Genomic DNA, 20049 nt, shown 5'->3' with positions numbered 1-20049 from the left:
CTTATTCTTAGTGAAGCCTATTTCTGGTGTCCCCCATCGTGAAATTGCGAAAAACAATGTAAAACCCTACTCACTCACTATTTCACTCACTATCTTTTAAAATATTTGGTCAACATCAATCTATATGAACAACAATATACATCTTGTCCCTCTTTGCCAATGATAACAATATGCACTACATTTCAAAAACAAGTGCTAAACAGTAACAATTTTATACATCTAAAACAACACATGGACTTAAGATCACATTAAAATGCTCAGGTGAGCTAAAAATGGACGGCATGTACAAATCTAAATTTAGTTACAAAATATGAAACAGTTAAAATACTGCCAGTCAGCCCAAAAAGGCGTACAAAGACATTTAAAGGACTGGACTGAAAAACAGGCAATATGATTAGGGTCTTTTAAATCTGAACATACATCAAGTAAATTGCACCTATGTGGGAAATTTAACCTGGGACATCCACATTTTTGTTTGCTTGTTGTTTAACAACGTACTCTGCAGTATTCCAGGTATATGACCGAAGTCTGTAAATAATCGAGTCTGGACCAGACAATCCAGTGATTGATATTGTGAGCAACGATCCACACATTTGGCATACAATAACATGCATCAACCCAGTTAGCGAGTCTGACCACCCGACCCCATTAGTTGCCTCTTACGACAAGCATGGTCGCCTGTTACAGCAAGAGTGGGTTGCTGAAGACCTATTCTAACCGAGGTGAGCTGGATCTGTCCTCACAATCTGGATCCACATGACCGGATCCATATTATCTGGTCCACCTGGATCAGTGGATCTCTCTACCATTCATGTAACAGAGATCACATCCTTCTATTGCAGTATTTCCACAATCTCATTAAAATGAGACCTTAGTTCTCGCTACCGCTAAACAAAGATCTAAAGACATCCCGTTAAGGGTCACGTCAGAACGACCTTTCATCCGACCAATCAGAGTGTCGCTTACCAGATCATGAAAGTGACAGTCGGAATGTGATTTCTAATCATGCAACCTCGAAAACTTTATTCCGAACGATAGTAACGGGTTTAACGACCTAATCCATACAATCTATCCCATCTATTAGCCATTCTAGAATGTTCTTTTGTTCAGGTTTCAAATTTGTAATCAAGAATTTGTCAAAATATGATTCGTAGCGTAGTTGCCAAATTGAAATTAGTGCCGTAAAGCACAAGAAAGCTGCCTTCTGACTGGTCATTCCATTGGTCGGTCAAAGTTCGTGCAAGGTCGGTCTGACGTGACCCGTAATGGGATGTCCTCAGATCTTTGTTTAGCGATAGCGAGAACTAAGATCTGATTATAATGAGATTGGTGTTTCCATGACTACATGTCGGTGACAGTTGTCCTCGGTATCTTGGACTCCTTGGTTACAGATGACCTGCATCACGGCTGTATCCCAGTCTCAGAGTCAGAAGGTGCATCTGGAGGGATAGCCATCCTTCATGGACTGTTGGACTGAGATGTGGGTCACATGCTGCTTGTCATTCAATGGGGCTTTCAGATCTGTGGAAAGCTGAAATGCAGTGAGTGAGTGAGTGAGTGAGTGAGTGAGATAGACATCAGTGTTACAGCTTCTCACAAGGACAGACTCTTACATTTCTTGGTTTGAGGATGTACTGTTCCAAACCTTTTCATATTACAAAAGACCTTTCGGGTTATTTTTGTGTTCTTGAAAGTGAAATCGGCTTCACACATTGTACCCATCAGGGAAATCAATTCCGGGTCTTCAGTGTGACAAATAAACACTGTAACCACTGGGCTACCCTACAGCCCCTCTCCTGTTTGGAGGTGAGGTGAGGTGAGGTGAAATGGGGTTTAACGTCGCGTCCAAGATTATTTCACTTATATAGTGACGTGCATGTACGTGTGGGTGTTTGTGTGGCTGCTTGTACTATTGTACTGCTGATTTATAGTGCTAGCTGACTGAGATACCATGTCGCAGTTTAACATGAATACCCCACTCAGACACATTATACGGACTCCGAGCCGACCAGTCCTTGTTTTAGCCCTTTAATGCCGAGCGCCAGACAGGGTAACAACAAGTACCATCTTTTAATGTCTTTTGGTATGACGCGGCCGGGGAGCGAACCCCGGGCCTTCCGCTCTCCGGGCGGACGCTCTACCACTAGACCACGGAGGCGGTCTCTCCAGTTTGGAAGCCCTGTGGACTTCAGCACAATGGATCAGTTGTTGAATTAACAGTCATAAACATCTCACATGCATTTATGAGTTCCATATGATTTGACATTTTTATTAATGATAGTAATATAAATACGGAAAGAATGATTGTCATGATTGTTGGATAAGTTATAAATTCAGTCTCAAAGAACCAGCAGGCTAAAAGTTTTGATTGGTATAAGTTGCAAAAAAGACTTACGTCGTGTCGCAAGTACTGTGTTGCCATGGCTACAAGATATTGAGACCACAGAAAACACATCTTCACCAGGAAATATCACTTGTCTTGGAACATTTGTCTCTTCATCAACTCGTCCAAGCCGACCTCTTGAAGACTTTCCCCAGGAAAACACCTCCCCATCTGTTTAGTGTAAACATTGATATCTATTAAGCTGCAAAATATAAGATTTCCTTAATAAAAGGTTAGCTTCAGTAAGTGTTGATAACTACAGTTGGTAATGCAACAGATTATAGCATAAGCCATATAGATCTTACCCTCGGACACCGCGACAGTGAACGTATCCCCACAAGCCACCTGACTGATGTTACAGGTCTGCTGGAACTGCACCTGGTTTGGACGCCTGGTTGGAAAGTCTGACTCGTAGCCGAGCTGACCGAACTGGTTAGCACCAAATGTGAATACCTGTCCTTCAACTGGAATTGTAAGAGTATCAAATGCATGTTGTTATTCACAATAATACATTTCATCATCTTTGCAGTGTAGTTGCTAATTTTAACCAATGAATTAAGCCGCTGCCTGGTTCCAGCGACTCCCCTGACCAATCAGCATTCAGATTACATTGAACATGAGTTATACATAACCTCATTTCATTGGCTGACAACAAATAGTCACATACCCCGGGGGCTGAGTGGGCAAGCGGTCAAAATCGCCAGGTGCCGAGATCGTATCCCGCTAGTGACCAGGTTGTTATTCTGCCTTGGGACCAACAATGTTTACACTCAAAAGAACCGACTCGTCCGATGGTAGATGACCAGATGGTCGAAACACGAATACCTACATTCACTAGAAACACAAGTGTCAAAACTTTTGCTGTCACCCTGGGCAAGTGACTTAGTTCAAATGTGCCTCTGTTCACCCGTCATGGAATGGGTACCCAATATGTAAGGTGGATGTAAAAACCTTATAGTGCCCATAGGCAGTTTAGGTTGTATACTCCCCATGGAGTTGAGAATGATATAATTGGGATGCAAATACATGTAGATCCATAGCTCTACTGGTCAGAGAACAATAAATAAATAAATAAATAAATAAATAGTCAACTGAGATGGAGGAATGTAGTGAATGAAAACATACCCATGAAGTACTGATGGTGACACTTTCTTGGTCAATATTTGAAAGGTGGGAGGCAGAAGAAAAAAAAGACCAAATACATGGCATTGTTCAAAATAAACATACTTTAAAAACAAAACCCAGCATTTTTACCTTCTTTCTACCAAACTTAGGGCAGGCTAATTCTTAAGAAAATAACTTTGTGTGCCCTTGGGGACACCCTGTAACCATAATGACTCCACTGTTGACATGATAATTAGTCTTACAACTGTCTCCACTTCTCTACATACATTGCACCTGTTCTTGTGTTGGTTTTGGGATGACACATTTGCGAAAAGCTTTCAGTTAGAACAGAATAGCACCACTGCACTATAGCTCACCTGGTAGTCAACAGCCACAGTCACTGTCAGCATTGCGATTCAAATATTTTCTGTATTAATACTGAGGACTAAAGATCTGACTTACATGGAACAAGTATCTAAATTTCCACAAATTTTCAAAATCAGCAAGTATTAATGTACTATTGTAAAATATTGATGTAAGACAAAACAGTTCCATTTACTTTACAAAGAGTTTCAACTTTGAGCCTTATATACCTTCCATAAAGGGGAATAACTTTTCCAATGCCATACAGTTTTTCAATTTTATAACAAAATGGCTGAGAATATGGCCATCAGCAGTACAGCTTTCAGTGTGGTCTAAGTGCAAAGGTCAAGTCGTGGTCACAATGTAAAATATTCTACAAAATGGAACCTATAACACATGTTGATGCCCACTATGATCTACATATGTCCCAACTTTCATTCCATTTTGAACATAAATAGTGGAATCATGGTCATAAATAGGTTTTCCAATATGGCCGTCTTGTGGCGGCCATATTGAAAATAGGATTAGAACATTTTGAACAAATTTGGGTGTCATCATTGGTGGGAATCATTACTTGAGGTTTCATCTTTATTGATCCAAGCTTTCTAAAGCTAAAGGTTTAATCACAAAAATCTCATGTACCAGAGACCAGCTACTAAATCTTAGACACTGTTTTATAATCAATCATTTTGGCTCCATTCGGCTGTCACGCCAAAGCCCAATGCGGGCTTGATTCTACAGGTAGGTACAATGTACGAAGCTACACTTCAGAAACTCACTCAACACAGAAATTGCACCAACCTATTCAGACATTCTGTCCATGTTTGTGACACCTGTCAATCTTACCTGTGACCAGGGCTGAGTGGGAGGTGCCAAGGGCAACAGTCTTCACCAGGCAGTTTGTGATTGGCTGAGAGGCAACTAGTGTAAAGATGGATGTCTCCTCCACTCCTCGACCATCAGTCTCATCCAGACCCAGCTTGTTGAACCTAGCCGGCAGAGAGGCTTAATACACTGGTACATCACTACTCAGTCACAAATCCTTAAGAGGTCTAGTGTTTTATGCCAGTAATATTCCTGCTCTACCTTAGTGATTCGTAATGTTTGGTTGGTTTGTTGTTTTACGCCACACTCAGCAATATTCCAGCTATATGACGGCGGTCTGTAAATAATCGAATCTGGACCACACAATCCAGTGATTGACATCAGAAACATTAATCCATGCAATTGGGATCGATGACATGCATCAACCAAGTCAGCGAGTCTCTTACGACAAGCATAGTCGCCTCTTACGGCAAGCATGGGTTGCTGAAGACCTATTCTACCCGGATCAATTCGTAATCGTCAAACAATAATGTAACATGACATGATAGAAAAATAAACCTCCTAGCATGTACAACGATCAACAATGTCACTATATGATGACACACAACAGGATCACAACATCTTTCAAATCATCTACAACATATTGTTTGCATTTGCATTTGCCACCAAGCCCGTGAAGATCCGGGGTAGAATAGGTCTTCCGCAACCCATGGTTGCCATAAAACACGACTATGCTTGGCATAAGAGGCGACTAACAATCGGGTGGTCAGGCTCCCCTGACTTGGTTGATGCATGTCATCGATCCCAAATGCGTATATGGATGCTCATGATATTAATAACTGCATTGTCTGGTCCAGCCTTGATTATTTACAGACCGCGTCATATAGCTGGAATATTGCTGAGGGCGGCGTTAAACAACAAGCCAACCATTTGCCACTGTTTATTCGAAACAGAGAAATAATGCAATGGTGTGAGAAAAGATAATTAAAAATTACTATTTTGGCAGAACTTTTTCAATCTCAATCTTTCTTAATATGAGGAATTCTTCCACTCTAAAAAAGTTGTTATTGTTTTACATACATTTTGTTTATCATGTACAACTTTCCATACTTTCTCATGATCATGATCATAATTACTTGTTAGTAGAGCATGGGTTTTTGTTTGTTTGTTGTTTAATGACATCAAGCCTGACCACCCGATCCCATTAGTCGCCTCTTACAACTTGCATAGTCGCCTTTTACGGCCAGCACGTATTAGAACAACAGTGAATATGTATACCTGTTGCTGCCAGTACACAGGAGTTTGTTGTCAAGGGTGACGATCATGGAGCAGTCCACCCCACAGTGTACCGAGCAGGGGAGGAGGCTGTCGTGGATCTGGATGGGCAGGGGGTTGTTGCACGAGTCCTGCGTCCCCAGGCCGAGACGACCTGGTGAAGATATGCGTGCCTTGTACAGATTGATCAGTTGAATCTTTGAAATTTAATCGTATAATTTCGGTTGGAATATTATTCATGATATATGTTGATGGTTAGAAGGAGGGAAGGAAGAAAGGAACGGCTAACAAAGAAGCCTGAGTTTGGCATGACACTGTCTCGTCGTAAACAAACTATTATTATCATGATTATCAGCAATGTACTCTGGATGTTAACATTTCACTCCATGACTTAATTTGTTGATGTGAGGCATTTTTGCTGAATGCTGCAAAGACAGCCTGTATGTTTACTCGCTGTATCACAATCGTCTGTTCACTTCAACTCCACAGGGGTAGAAACGGGTCAGCCCTAAACTAACATTCTTAGAAACCATCTTACAGGTACACCAGTTGAAAGTGTAAACTGCGTTCCGTATTATTTACTAGCAGGGTTTCAGATCGGCTCTTTTCCAAAGACAGTGACTATTTTTATCTGGAATGTCGCAGACATGTTTTCCAGTACTGGTAAAAGAATGTTCTGTAAACAGTCAAACGCCAATTGTCTACCAAAACCCCAACCTGAGCCAACTGTGTTCCATGTGACCGGAACGAGCCATGTTGTCTTCTATGTAAGGACAGAAGTCATGCTTACGCAATACACTAAATGTTCTATCAACACAAGACAGTTGATGATCATTTGTTTTTTTCCAAAGAATGTCTTCTGTTTTTACAGCTCATGGCCCCCATCATGCCCCCATTTTCAGCTTCTTAGTAAAACCAGACACTACATAGTCTGTCTCACTGTCCCTTAACCATACTACTTTCCCTTCCCCCCAGCCCTTAATCAATGAAGCAAGTCTAGATTTTTAGGTTCTGAATATCACATCTCACTGAGTTATTCCTTTCTAGCAAAATTATATATTTTCTGAGACTAAGCATTTGTCTACAAGCCATGGAAGTCAATGTTACTGAGGTCATGCACTCTGGTTTCAACAATGTATCAATGTTTTATAATACAAGTTCAGAGATGAGTTGAAAGTTAATTCCACTTCACCATCTTGTACCTACCATTATCGCCACGTCCCCAGGAGAACACTTCATGTTCATTGGTCACAGCCAGAACATGTGACGCACCACATGACACCTGTATCACTTCGTAACCTAGCAACGCTTCCACAATTTTGGCCTTGAAGTAGAAATACAAATATTGTTACAATAAAGGATATAGGTTCCTTGTAACAAATATCATTACAACACTGTGACCAGTGAAAACACAACTCACATGAGCGACATCGTTAAAGTTTCCATGCCCCAAGCAGCCATTGGCACCACTTCCATACGTCATGAGTATACCCCGATCTGAGGAAACAAAGATAGGACGATACACAGTGCAGAAAGAAACAAACAACATAGAATATGAGATATAGGTGTTACGGGGGTTGTACTATGAGTGTACAATGTTCCAGCAACATCACGGCAGGGAACGCCAGAAATGGGCTTCACACATTGTACCCATGTGGGGAATCGAACCTGGGTCTTCAGGGTGACAAGCGATAATTAGTACTATGAGTTTCATGTGTCACTAGTGGGGTGTACAGTGAGTTTCATGTGTCACTAGTGGGGTGTAGTGTGTGAGTTTCATGTGTCACTAGAAGGGTGTACTGTGAGTTTCATGTGTCACTAGCAGGGTGTACTATGAGTTTCATGTGTCACTAGCAGGGTGTACTATGAGTTTCATGTGTCACTAGTGGGGTGTACTATGAGTTTCATGTGTCACTAGCAGGGTGTACTGTGAGTTTCATGTGTCACTAGCAGGGTGTACTATGAGTTTCATGTGTCACTAGTGGGGTGTACTGTGAGTTTCATGTGTCACTAGCAGGGTGTACTATGAGTTTCACGTGTCACTAGTGGGGTGTACTATGAGTTTCATGTGTCACTAGTGGGGTGTACTATGAGTTTCATGTGTCACTAGTGGGGTGTACTGTGAGTTTCATGTGTCACTAGTGGGGTGTAGTATGAGTTTCATGTGTCACTAATGGGGTGTACTATGAGTTTCATATGTCACTAGCAGGGTGTACTATGAGTTTCATGTGTCACTAGTGGGGTGTACTATGAGTTTCATGTGTCACTAGCAGGGTGTACTGTGAGTTACATGTGTCACTAGCAGGGTGTACTATGAGTTTCATGTGTCACTAGTGGGGTGTACTATGAGTTTCATGTGTCACTAGCAGGGTGTACTATGAGTTTCATGTGTCACTAGTGGGGTACACTATTAGTTTCATGTGTCACTAGGGTGTACAGTGAGTTTCATGTGTCACTAGCAGGGTGTACTGTGAGTTACATGTGTCACTAGCAGGGTGTACTATGAGTTTCATGTGTCACTAGGGTGTACTATGAGTTTCATATGTCACTAGCAGGGTGTACTATGAGTTTCATGTGTCACTAGCAGGGTGTACTATGAGTTTCATGTGTCACTAGTGGGGTACACTATTAGTTTCATGTGTCACTAGGGTGTACAGTGAGTTTCATGTGTCACTAGCAGGGTGTACAGTGAGTTTCATGTGTCACTAGTGGGGTGTACTGTGAGTTTCATGTGTCACTAGCAGGGTGTACTATGAGTTTCACGTGTCACTAGTGGGGTGTACTATGAGTTTCATGTGTCACTAGTGGGGTGTACTATGAGTTTCATATGTCACTAGCAGGGTGTACTATGAGTTTCATGTGTCACTAGTGGGGTGTACTATGAGTTTCATATGTCACTAGCAGGGTGTACTATGAGTTTCATATGTCACTAGCAAGGTGTACTATGAGTTTCATGTGTCACTAGGGTGTACTGTGAGTTTCATATGTCACTAGCAGGGTGTACTATGAGTTTCATGTGTCACTAGCAGGGTGTACTATGAGTTTCATGTGTCACTAGTGGGGTACACTATTAGTTTCATGTGTCACTAGGGTGTACTGTGAGTTTCATTTGTCACTAGTGGGGTGTACTATTAGTTTCATGTGTCATTAGCAGGGTGTACTATGAGTTTCATGTGTCACTAGTGGGGTGTACTATTAGTTTCATGTGTCACTAGGGTGTACTGTGAGTTTCATGTGTCACTAGCAGGGTGTACTGTGAGTTTCATGTGTCACTAGTGGGGTGTACTATTAGTTTCATGTGTCACCAGGGTGTACTGTGAATTTCATGTGTCACTAGCAGGGTGTACTATGAGTTACACATGTGTCACTAGGGTGTAATTTTGTAGTTTGGGCTCACAAACCATGTGAATGTGGAAGGCTGGTGAAGTGTGTCTAAGCTACTCACCTGTGAGGCAGGCCACGAAGAGATCCCCACAGGCCACGTGTTGTATGGTGACTGCAGCCTGACCCTCCAGGTAGCGTGGGACGTACGCTGGGTTAGCACTGTCCACGCTGCCGGGGATGGACATCTCCGCCCCAACACCAGGAGACTGAAACAAGTGTGTTGACAAGCTCAACAAAACAGTGGGTCAGGCCTTATGCTGGTTGGAATATGCCATTTCTGGTTCCCCCGGTTAAAACCATATTTACTTACTCACTTACTGTTTCTATTTGAGACTCCATGGAAGGGATCAGATCCTGGAAGTGTTAGAGTATCTGTGGCATACTTCCAATTTCTGGTTCCGTATTTGCAGTGAGTGAGTGAGTGAGTGAGTGAGTAAGTGAGTGAGTGAGTGAGTGAGTGAATGGGTGCTTGAGTGAGTGAGTGAGTGAGTGAGTGAGTCGGTGCTTGACATCATGAGCATCGATCCACGCAATTGGCATGCATCAACCAAGTCAGCGAGCCTGACCACCCGATACTGTTAGTTGCCTCTTACGACAAGCACAGTCGTCTTTTGCTGAAGACCTATTCCACACCGGATCTTCACGGGTCGGGTGGACTGGTTCCGTATTTGCAGTGAGTGAGTGAGGTGAGTGAGGTGAATGAGTGAGTGAGTGAGTGAGTGAGTGAGTGAGTGAGTGAGTGATGGAGTGAGTGAGTGAGTGAGTGAGTGAGTGAGTGAGTGAGTGAGTGAGTGAGTGAGAGTACTAAACTCCAGGCCTTCAGAATAACAAGTGAACTCTTGCACCACTAGGCTACCCCAACCAAAGCTATATATAATCAGGGCAAATCTGAGATTTCAACCTGTATCAACTGATCCTGGCACAAAAAAGGGACTCAACTCTGCATAGCAAATTGTAGTTAGATAGACCACTGGGCCTCCCCTGCCCTCCACATGCCAGTTCAACAAAAGAAGAGTCTTACCTCCCACACAAACAGCCTCCCATTCTTTGTGATGGCCGCCTTCTGTGTTCGACCAGTGGACACCTGGATCACCTGGGTCTCGAAGCTGGGGAGGGGGAGTTTGACCGGGGAGGTCTTGCCCCCTCCCCAGCAGTACACAGAACTCAGGGCAGCAGGCTTGGCAGGGAGGCCTTCTGATTGATTCACACATGTTTTAGTCACAATCAACAGGATTGGAAAATAGCTCCAGGAGCTTACTCAATTTCCTTTTCAAAGGTACAGAATAAATATCAACACTGCAATGAACTATCTACAAAAAACATAATTGCACACAAAAGCATGGATCAGTTAAATCTATGAGTTGACCAATTATAATTATGTACAGCCTAAAAAAGGAAATTGTTATCTGAGTTTTGGTCGACAAATAACGGTAGATAAAAAAGGTTATCATACGCCCATGTCAGAATGATGAGATCTGATTGGTCAACGTGATCTTGATAAAGTGGAACCCGCCTTTGAGGGTAATAAATTTCTCAGCGGGGGAATATATCTCTTATACCCCGCCACGAGCAATACAGGCTGCATGTGGATTTCTGTGAGGCGGAATAAATCCCTTGTACCCCGCTTCAAAGCAAAAAGATGCACGCTTTTTCCCAGTCAATGGAAGTCACGTGACATTACGCAAGCACACCTCAGCTCAATCGAACAGCATTTTTCTATCAATTTCTAATTTGTGTAAATTCTTTTACAATGTCACATTAAAACATGTCGTTAAGATAAATTTGTTGGAGCAGAATCACTCGGGGTACATAGGGTTTTATACATCCCTTGTGATCCTGCTACAACTTATAATGCCAAATCCAAGTACTACTAGTCTTCAAGATCTAATGTAATTAAGACATTCAAGTAAATATCATAATACACTCTCAGAGTCTGAACCACAATTACAGATATAATTTTCTATAAGATTTGGCTTTAATAAGTAGACTGCATGCCTAAGTCTTGTATGTAGAACACTTCCTTTCCTATTTTCCTCCAATACAAAATGGCAGAGTGTTTTTGTTTCTGTTTATTTTTCTATTCAAACACTTGTAATGACCTTGCTTCTTTTACTTCTGATTGAAGTTAATTCCACAAATAGCTGCTATCCTAAATGAAGAATGTTTGCAGATTTGGTCTTAATCTGGTGGCGACATCACAATCATGGGTTGTTGAATAACATAAATCAGCTGTATACCAGTTGTATCGCAAGGTCATGAAACTAGTCGAGCCACAGCCGCTAATACCAGTAGTTGTAGATGTCCGTCATTGAGATATAATTTGTCAACTCACCTCGAGACGACAGCATCCCCCGGGCTGACACCCGGCCCCTCCCAGTTCCGGGGATGCTGGATAAAGGTCTTTGGATTCTGAATGACAAAAGGGAAACGCTTGAAGAACTGACATAAACAAATACAACTTTTTATCACAAGCAGTTGTTACAGTAAACTGTACCTTCCCTGTGAGTTGATTCTGGGCCTTGACATAACATCTTCCTTAGGCAAGAGACTATAAAAGTCCAGTTTCCACCCTTGCTGAACAAGGCTGGTATTATGGAGTTACATTTTGACTGGACTAACGAGTCTATGCATAGTCAAATCAAAATTGGGCAATGAAAATCGAAATCTGGTTTGTAAAACCGAATATTTCTAATTGTTCCGGTGAAGTGAAATTGAGTTTAACGTCACGTCCAAGATTATTGCACTTATATAGCGACATGCATGCACGTGTGGGGGGAAGGCTACTTGTACTAGTCCGGACTGATGCTGATTTAAAGTGCTAGCACACTGAGATACCATGCTGCAGTTTAATATGAATACCCCACTCAGACACAGTATACTGACTCCGAGCCAACCAGTCCTTGCTTTAGCCCCTTATACATGCCATGACAAATTAACTCTCATAATAGGAAAGAATCAGGTGGTCTTTAACTTCTTTTGCGTCGTATATGTCCTCGTAATACTGACACGGATCAACACTTAAGCATGATATGAGTGACTCACCTGATACAAGGGACCTTGCCCATGTCTGTGTGTAGAGTAAGAAGTGCGTTGATGACGATTGGCTGTGCCATGATCTGGTTGATGTCAGGTCGCTTGTTTGGGTCAAGGTGAAGCATGCTGAGGATGAGGGACCGCAATTCTTCACTGTAGTGGTCCGAGATGGGCGAAAATGTCCCCCGCATAATCTTTAGAATGAGTGCTGGCAAGTTCTGGAATAGAATATTTAGAAGAGTGCTGGCAAGTTCTGGAAGATAGTTTGGAACATCTAATAAGATTTCTGAAGTGATCATATTGTTACAGTTTCATTCCTGGAATTTTTAATAATACAACTCCTTTTTGTTTCATGTCCTGGTACTACTGTCTATACAACTCTATTTTGTTTCATGTCCTGGTACTACAGTCTATACAACTCCATATCGTTTCATGTCCAGGTACTACTGTCTATACAACTCCATATCGTTTCATGTACTGGTACTACTGTCTATACAACTCCATATCGTTTCATGTCCTGGTACTACAGTCTATACAACTCCATATCGTTTCATGTACTGGTACTACTGTCTATACAACTCCATATCGTTTCATGTCCTGGTACTTCTGTCTATACAACTCCATATCGTTTCATGTCCTGGTACTACTTTCTATACAACTCCATATGGTTTCATGTCCAGGTACTACTGTCTATACAACTCCATATGGTATCATGTCCTGGTACTACTGTCTATACAACTCCTTATCGTTTCATGTCCAGGTACTACTGTCTATACAACTCCATATCGTTTCATGTCCTGGTACTACTTTCTATACAACTCCATATGGTATCATGTCCTGGTACTACTGTCTATACAACTCCTTATCGTTTCATGTACTGGTACTGCTGTCTATACAACTCCTTATAGTTTCATGTACTGGTACTGCTGTCTATACAACTCCATATCGTTTCATGTACTGGTACTGCTGTCTATACAACTCCTTATCGTTGCATGTACTGGTACTACTGTCTATACAACTCCATATCGTTTCATGTACTGGTACTACTGACTATACAACTCCTTATCGTTTCATGTCCTGGTACTACTGTCTATACAACTCCATATCGTTTCATGTACTGGTACTACTGTCTATACAACTCCTTATCGTTTCATGTCCTGGTACTACTGTCTATACAACTCCATATCGTTTCATGTACTGGTACTGCTGTCTATACAACTCCATATCGTTTCATGTACTGGTACTGCTGTCTATACAACTCCATATCGTTTCATGTACTGGTACTGCTGTCTATACAACTCCATATCATTTCATGTACTGGTACTGCTGTCTATACAACTCCATATCGTTTCATGTACTGGTACTACTGTCTATACAACTCCATATCGTTTCATGTACTGGTACTGCTGTCTATACAACTCCATATCGTTTCATGTACTGGTACTGCTGTCTATACAACTCCATATCGTTTCATGTACTGGTACTACTGTCTATACAACTCCATATCGTTTCATGTACTGGTACTGCTGTCTATACAACTCCATATCGTTTCATGTCCTGGTACTACTGTCTATACAACTCCATATCGTTTCATGTACTGGTACTACTGTCTATACAACTCCTTATCGTTTCATGTACTGGTACTACTGTCTATACAACTCCTTATCGTTTCATGTCCTTGTACTACTTTCTATACAACTCCATATCGTTTCATGTACTGGTACTACTGTCTATACAACTCCTTATCGTTTCATGTACTGGTACTTCTGTCTATACAACTCCATATCGTTTCATGTCCTTGTACTACTTTCTATACAACTCCATATGGTATCATGTCCAGGTACTACTGTCTATACAACTCCATATCGTTTCATGTCCTGGTACTACTGTCTATACAACTCCTTATCGTTTCATGTCCTGGTACTACTGTCTATACAACTCCATATCGTTTCATATCCTAATACTGTCTATACAACTCCATATGGTATCATGTACTGGTACTACTGTCTATACAACTCCTTATCGTTTCATGTCCTGGTCCTACTGTCCATACAACTCCTTATTGTTTCGTGTCCTGGTACTACTGTCTATACAACTCCTTATTGTTTCGTGTCCTGGGTATACTAATGATACAACTGTTACAGTTTTATAATGTCTCAGTATTCAGTAAAATTTCTTACAGTGGTGATTAATTTATTCTTACCGCAGCTTCAAAAGCCCTCTTGAGGCTGGCAAGTTCATACAGCACACAGCCTAGAGCCCAGATGTCACTCTTCTGGTTGTAGCTGACAACGTTAAGTTGTGATAACATAGTGTAATACAGCCTATATACCATGTCTGCACAGACGTTGATAATATTGCTTCCCACTGCAGTCATAAGAGGCCACTAACGCGATCGGGTGGTCAGGCTCGCTAACTTGGTTGATGCATTTCATTGATCCCAATTGTGTGGATCGATGCTCATGATGTCAATCATTGGATTGTCTGGTCCAGATTCGATTATTTACAGACCGCATCATATATCTGGAATATTGCTGAGGGCGGTGTTAAACAACAAACCAGCCAACCATTTGCCACTGTTTGTTTGAAACAGAGAAATAATGCAATGGTGTGAGAAAGGATAATTAAAAATGATTATTTTGGCAGAATTTTTCAGTCTCAATCTTTCTTAATATGAGGAATTCTCCCACTCTAAAAAAGTTGTTATTGGTTTACATACATTTTTTTTATCATGTACAACAGCCCAAACATGGAAGCCTACGAAACAATCAGTCTGAGCTGGGGCATGTTCAAACAATCAGTCATGTCACATGTTGCCAATTCCTAAACCTACTTAATTCAGCCCCTAGAATAAGCACAGGCATGATTCTATCCCTTGATTCCCAAACTAACCTGCACTGTGTACTAGCCAAAGGCTAACCAATTATGTCCTTATCAAATAAAACCTTTCTCAATATGGTTGCCATAGAAACCAAATTCACATTGTTTGGAGGCTATAATGGGTCCATTGCTGGAATCAACTCAATTCTAGCAGTTTTTAGCCAGGTGAGTTAAACATGTATTTGACCACTAACAAACTCTACAGTAAAAAAAATAATAATTAGTAATTGAAATCGCATCCATTTTATCTGTTTAAAGGGCATGGGTGGCCCAGTCGTCTAAGGTGCCACAATTTGCTGTGCAGAGTTGCCTCCCTTGAGCATACCAGAAACCTATGATTATGTGTTTGAATCCCGGTTCGCCCCGATTATGTTTTTAGGTTTCAGCCCAATACCCGTGGTCATGGGTTTCACCAAAGTGGAAAACGTCTGAGACCTGCATCACTTCCGGTTTTCCCATCTTCCCGAGGCAAGAGAGTTAACTAACTAAAGAAGTCAAGTTTCCACCCTTGTCGAACGTGGCTGGTATAGTAGAGTTACATTTTGGCTGGACTAACGAGTCTATGCATAGTCCAATCAAAATCTCACAACGAAATCGAAATCCGGTTCGTAAACTGTTGTGCAGATTTCGGTCGATTGCAGGATTTTCAAAGCATGTGCAGCGCCAACTCGTTGTTTACAGATATTTTCCAAATCTTTTCATGTTATTAATCAAGCTGTTCATGTGATTTGATGCATTTCGAGATGTAAGACCCGTTTTATCACAATATAGACCTTGATTATTGATCAGATTATCTTGACTGGGCGCCGCCGCTGTTTTTGTTTGAAGCAAATGCATGTGATACAAGAGGTGGAATCTGATTGGTCCATAGGAGAGGCATTAAAGGGACATAAGTGGTGATAGCCACTGGTGGCTCTACGATCAAGCCCAGGAATTCCAGCCTAGTTCGGCAAGGGTGGAAACTGGACTTTTATAGTCAGTTAACCCCCTTGCCTCTGGGAGATGGGTTTTCCTCCCACATCTGTTTGTTTGTTGTTAAACGCCGCACTCTGCAGTATTCCAGCTATATGTTGGCGGTCTGTAAATAATCGAGTCTGGACCAGGCAAACCAATGCTTGACATCATGAGCATCAATATGCACATTTTGGATAAGATAACATGCATCAACCAAGTCACCTGATCCCATACATTAAGGGGGACTTCCCGAATCCTAATCCCCCTTTCATGTCAATGTTGCCTTATGACACAGTCCTCTTACTCCAGCTATATAACAACAGTTGGTAAATATTCTGTTATGGTCAAGGCAAACCAGTGGTTGATAGCATGAGCAAGGACCGCATTATCAAGGTAGGATGACCAACATTCAGCCAGGACACCTATTGTCCCAAACACATTTAGTCAGTTCTTATGGTTGGTTGGTTTGTTGTTTTACACCGCACTCAGCAATATTCCAGCTATATGACAGTGGTCTGTAGATAATAGAGTCTGGAACAGACAATCCAGTGATTGATATCATGAACATCCATCCACACAATTGGGATCGATAAAATGTATCAACCGAGTCAGCGAGCCTGACCATCCGATCCTGTTAGTCACCTCTTACGACAAGCATAGTTGCCTTTTTCATGGGTTGCTGAAGACCTATTCTACCCCAGATCTTCATGGGTCCAGTTCCTATGGCAAACATGGGAGACTGGAGACATAGTCTGTCTCTGCAAGGTTTGATTTGATTAGACATCATTGTCACATTATCATCAACACAAGGATACGGTTTTCCTTCACAGAGTTCAGGAGATATGTAGCAAGGTGTCCCCACAACCTGGGAATACATAAAAAAGGGACAGATATGTAAATAAACAAACAGCTTAACAAATGTGTAATAATTATATAAAGTATTCTCGTAGTTTGAATTCTTTTTCAGTCACGCTTTAAGACATTATTTTTCTCGGAAAGTGAGTGAGTGAGTATGGTTTTACGCCACTTTTAGCAATATTCCAGCAATATCGCAGCGGGGAACACCAGAAATGGGCTTCACACATTGTACCCATGTCGGGAATCGAACCCGGGTCTATGGCGTGACGAGTGAATGCATTAACCACTTGGCTACCCGACCGCCCCTTTTCTTGGAAAGAACTACCTGAACAGTTTTTCTTATTTTCTTACAACTGATTACACTCATGACAGCCAACATGTCCAGCGAAAGGCAACATTTTCCTTTTTTTCAGGCATTTTCTTGAACAAATTACTCCCCATCTTCCCCAGGAATTCCAAATGGTTGCTTTCTTCAATTTTTGGATCACAATTACTTTCAGAACTGTTTCTTACCTATCTATCTAATATCAAAGCTACTGTTCTTTAATTGAGTTTTTAAAACAGGTCATGAAATAACAATCATCCAAAACCTGCGCAACATATTGAGGCACAATTTTCAGGAGTGAATTTCCTTCACCATAAAGATAGTAATTAAATTATGCTGTCAAGTGAAGATATACATACAGTAAATGCTTTGCTTTTGCTGCTGAGAACTTTAGATATCCCAAAGTCACCAATCTTCACTATTTCCTTCTTCTTGGCTAGGAGGATGTTTTGTGTCTTGAGGTCTCGATGCAGGATATTCTTGGAGTGGACATGTTGCAGAGACAACAGCATCTGGGCAAAGAATTTCAGTATTTCCTGAAAACAAACAGAATACATATCTATGAATACTTTGGAGTAAAACATTATAATATCTCAAGAGGGGATACTGCAAACATGGTAAAATATAACACATTCATTTCATCTGAGGCTGGTAGTTATCCATCAGCATTCTTAAGGCAATGTTTATTCATTTTTTCAAATCAACAATGAGCGAGTGAGTGAGTATGGTTGTACGTCGCTTTTAGCCATATTCCAGCAATATCACGGCGGGGGACACCAGAAATGAGTTTCACACATTGTCAAACAAACAAATACTGTATTCGACGTAATAAGCGCCCCGCTCTAATAAGCGCCCACTGCGATATTTGCTAAAAAACTTGCTCTTGAACAATCCCAATTAGCACCCTTTCCGATTGATCAATGTACACAAGACTTATTTATTCGCGTATAATACGCACTCGTGTGTTACATGCACCCTTAATTATGGGCAATTAAATTCTGGAAAAATATATCTCTCTTATATAAACATTTCAGGCTGTCAGCATAAACCACGGAATTTATCTGTCAACACTGTTTTTTTCGACAAAATAATATTCTAATAAGAGCCCCATATTTCTAATTTTGAGAGCGCCCTGGGTGCTTATTACGTCGAATACGGTACTGAGAAATGTGTTTATAATTTCACAGTTAACTTGTTCCATTAACTTGTAGCATGATGGTTCTGGCAGGATCCTGGTCATTACACCATAATCGGATATCTCCACTGATATATTTCTGTTGGTCCTGAAGGCTTCAAGACAAGGAGGTCCCACCACCTAGGAGAATATGAGCATGAACACGATGAATATGAAAAAAAACTAAATCATCTTACATCTTCTTCCAACAGAATTGAATTTCTGCTTTGAAGATAATCCAGCAGTGTGCCCCCTGAAACAGATATGACGGTTACCATAGTGACACATTGTGTTGGAAGAGCTGATAAATGATTCGGAGTATGATATTGGGTCGACTGAGTACCATCTCATTTCAATCAGACATTTCAATTTGTCTGTAGACTCTATAGGTTATTTGATCTCAACATTAAGATGAAGGCATAAGAAATTATTTTCTGAACAAACACGTCATTGTTCAAAGGGATAATGATTCTATAAAGCACCTTGTGCATATTCCATAACAATCATCAAAGCCTTGTCTTCCAGGAAGTTCTCATAGTATTCTATAATGTTTGGGTGATGCAGCATTGACAGGACTTTGACTTCATTCAGTGCCGACTGTCTCTCCTCCTTCGTCATCTGCTCCACAGGGATCTGTTTGATTATTACAAGCTTGTGGTCACTGAGACGACAGCATAAGTGGACAGTGCTGAAAAAAAAGTAGAAATAAAATTGTATTGAGAAGATATGGCTTTCAGACAAGAAATGCTGTAATAATAAAAGAATGAGCGTTTTACATATAATGTATTAAATCTACACCCTAAGTAGTACCCCAGTCAATGGATCAGTGTGCACTCAATCAACTGTCATTCTCTGCTCCCTGGGGAGTACACAACCCATGTTAGCTGTGAGGTGCTAGAAGGTAAACATTCACATTACCATTTAACCCTACCGGGTACCCATTCACTGCTGTGTAAACAGAGGCATGTTTAGAACAAAGTCACTAGCCTTTGCTTAGTGTGGACATGACTGACGTCCTAACAACTTGAAAGAGATGCCACACGTACATGGTCATGTATCTAACTCCTCTCCGTGATCGACGTTCATCTGATTTGTGACCTGTGCACTGTACACAGGACCACTTGCCACCTAGATGATGTTATTGATAAAGCCTTTGGACTCGTCTATGATTTTTTTTGCGACTTTTTAAATTTTTATTGTTATAATTAGTTACATGGTCCTGTGCCTTGTGTCAAGATAGACCAAGTTCTAAAACATATCATTTAGCCTACAGACTATATGAGTATCCTTGTTTCAATAAAACCATTCTTGTTTACCCGTAAGCACCACGCCCGACAACTCTGATCTTCTCGTATTTATCCATATTTTCCCGTTTTGTTTCACATTTTAATCAGTCAGGAAGTTTCGAGACTCTGCATCACTCTGACAACATGTAAACGATCTGCAGCCTCCAGTTTGCCGGAAGCGGAAATCGCGCACCTGCGAGAGGAG

At 41.2% G+C, this 20049-nt stretch overlaps 1 protein-coding gene across 2 annotated transcripts; it reads right to left on the bottom strand.

Moving 5' to 3' along the window:
• Positions 1-1302: 1302 nt before the first annotated feature.
• LOC139479084 (serine/threonine-protein kinase Nek8-like) lies at positions 1303-20007 on the bottom strand. 2 transcript variants are annotated; one of them, XM_071261840.1, is made up of 17 exons: positions 19875-20007; positions 19041-19246; positions 18756-18811; positions 17744-17920; positions 17017-17066; positions 14571-14652; positions 12377-12585; positions 11667-11743; positions 10356-10528; positions 9396-9540; positions 7371-7447; positions 7157-7274; positions 5954-6104; positions 4697-4839; positions 2689-2847; positions 2396-2554; positions 1303-1531 (listed from the first exon to the last, which is right to left on the bottom strand). In XM_071261840.1, the coding sequence occupies exons 1-17, from the start codon at positions 19919-19921 to the stop codon at positions 1500-1502; spliced, it is 2061 nt and encodes a 686-aa protein (XP_071117941.1). In that variant the 5' UTR covers positions 19922-20007; the 3' UTR covers positions 1303-1499. The 2 variants fall into 2 exon arrangements, with proteins under 2 accessions (XP_071117941.1, XP_071117942.1); XM_071261841.1 differs by lacking the exons at positions 18756-18811; positions 19041-19246; positions 19875-20007 and adding an exon at positions 18590-18661.
• Between the last annotated feature and the right edge of the window lie 42 nt (positions 20008-20049).

The sequence above is a fragment of the Haliotis cracherodii genome, unplaced genomic scaffold, assembly GCF_022045235.1.
Source record: "Haliotis cracherodii isolate W230 unplaced genomic scaffold, xgHalCrac1.p SCAF_4, whole genome shotgun sequence".
NCBI classification, from domain to species: Eukaryota; Metazoa; Mollusca; class Gastropoda; order Lepetellida; family Haliotidae; genus Haliotis; species Haliotis cracherodii.
The sequence above is the reverse complement of the archived record's forward strand: the minus strand, read 5'-3'. Positions and strand labels throughout refer to the sequence as shown.

Bases quoted from the DNA above. Each gene is read 5' to 3' on its own strand.
- LOC139479084 (XM_071261840.1), bottom strand. From the start codon at position 19,921: ATGGATAAATACGAGAAGATCAGAGTTGTCGGGCGTGGTGCTTACGG. The intron at 14,653-17,016 runs GTATCCTTGTGT...TAACGTTGTCAG, and splicing joins GAACTCTGTGAAGGAAAACC to CTACAACCAGAAGAGTGACA. The intron at 2,555-2,688 runs GTAAGATCTATA...TACACTAAACAG, and splicing joins CACTGTCGCGGTGTCCGAGG to ATGGGGAGGTGTTTTCCTGG.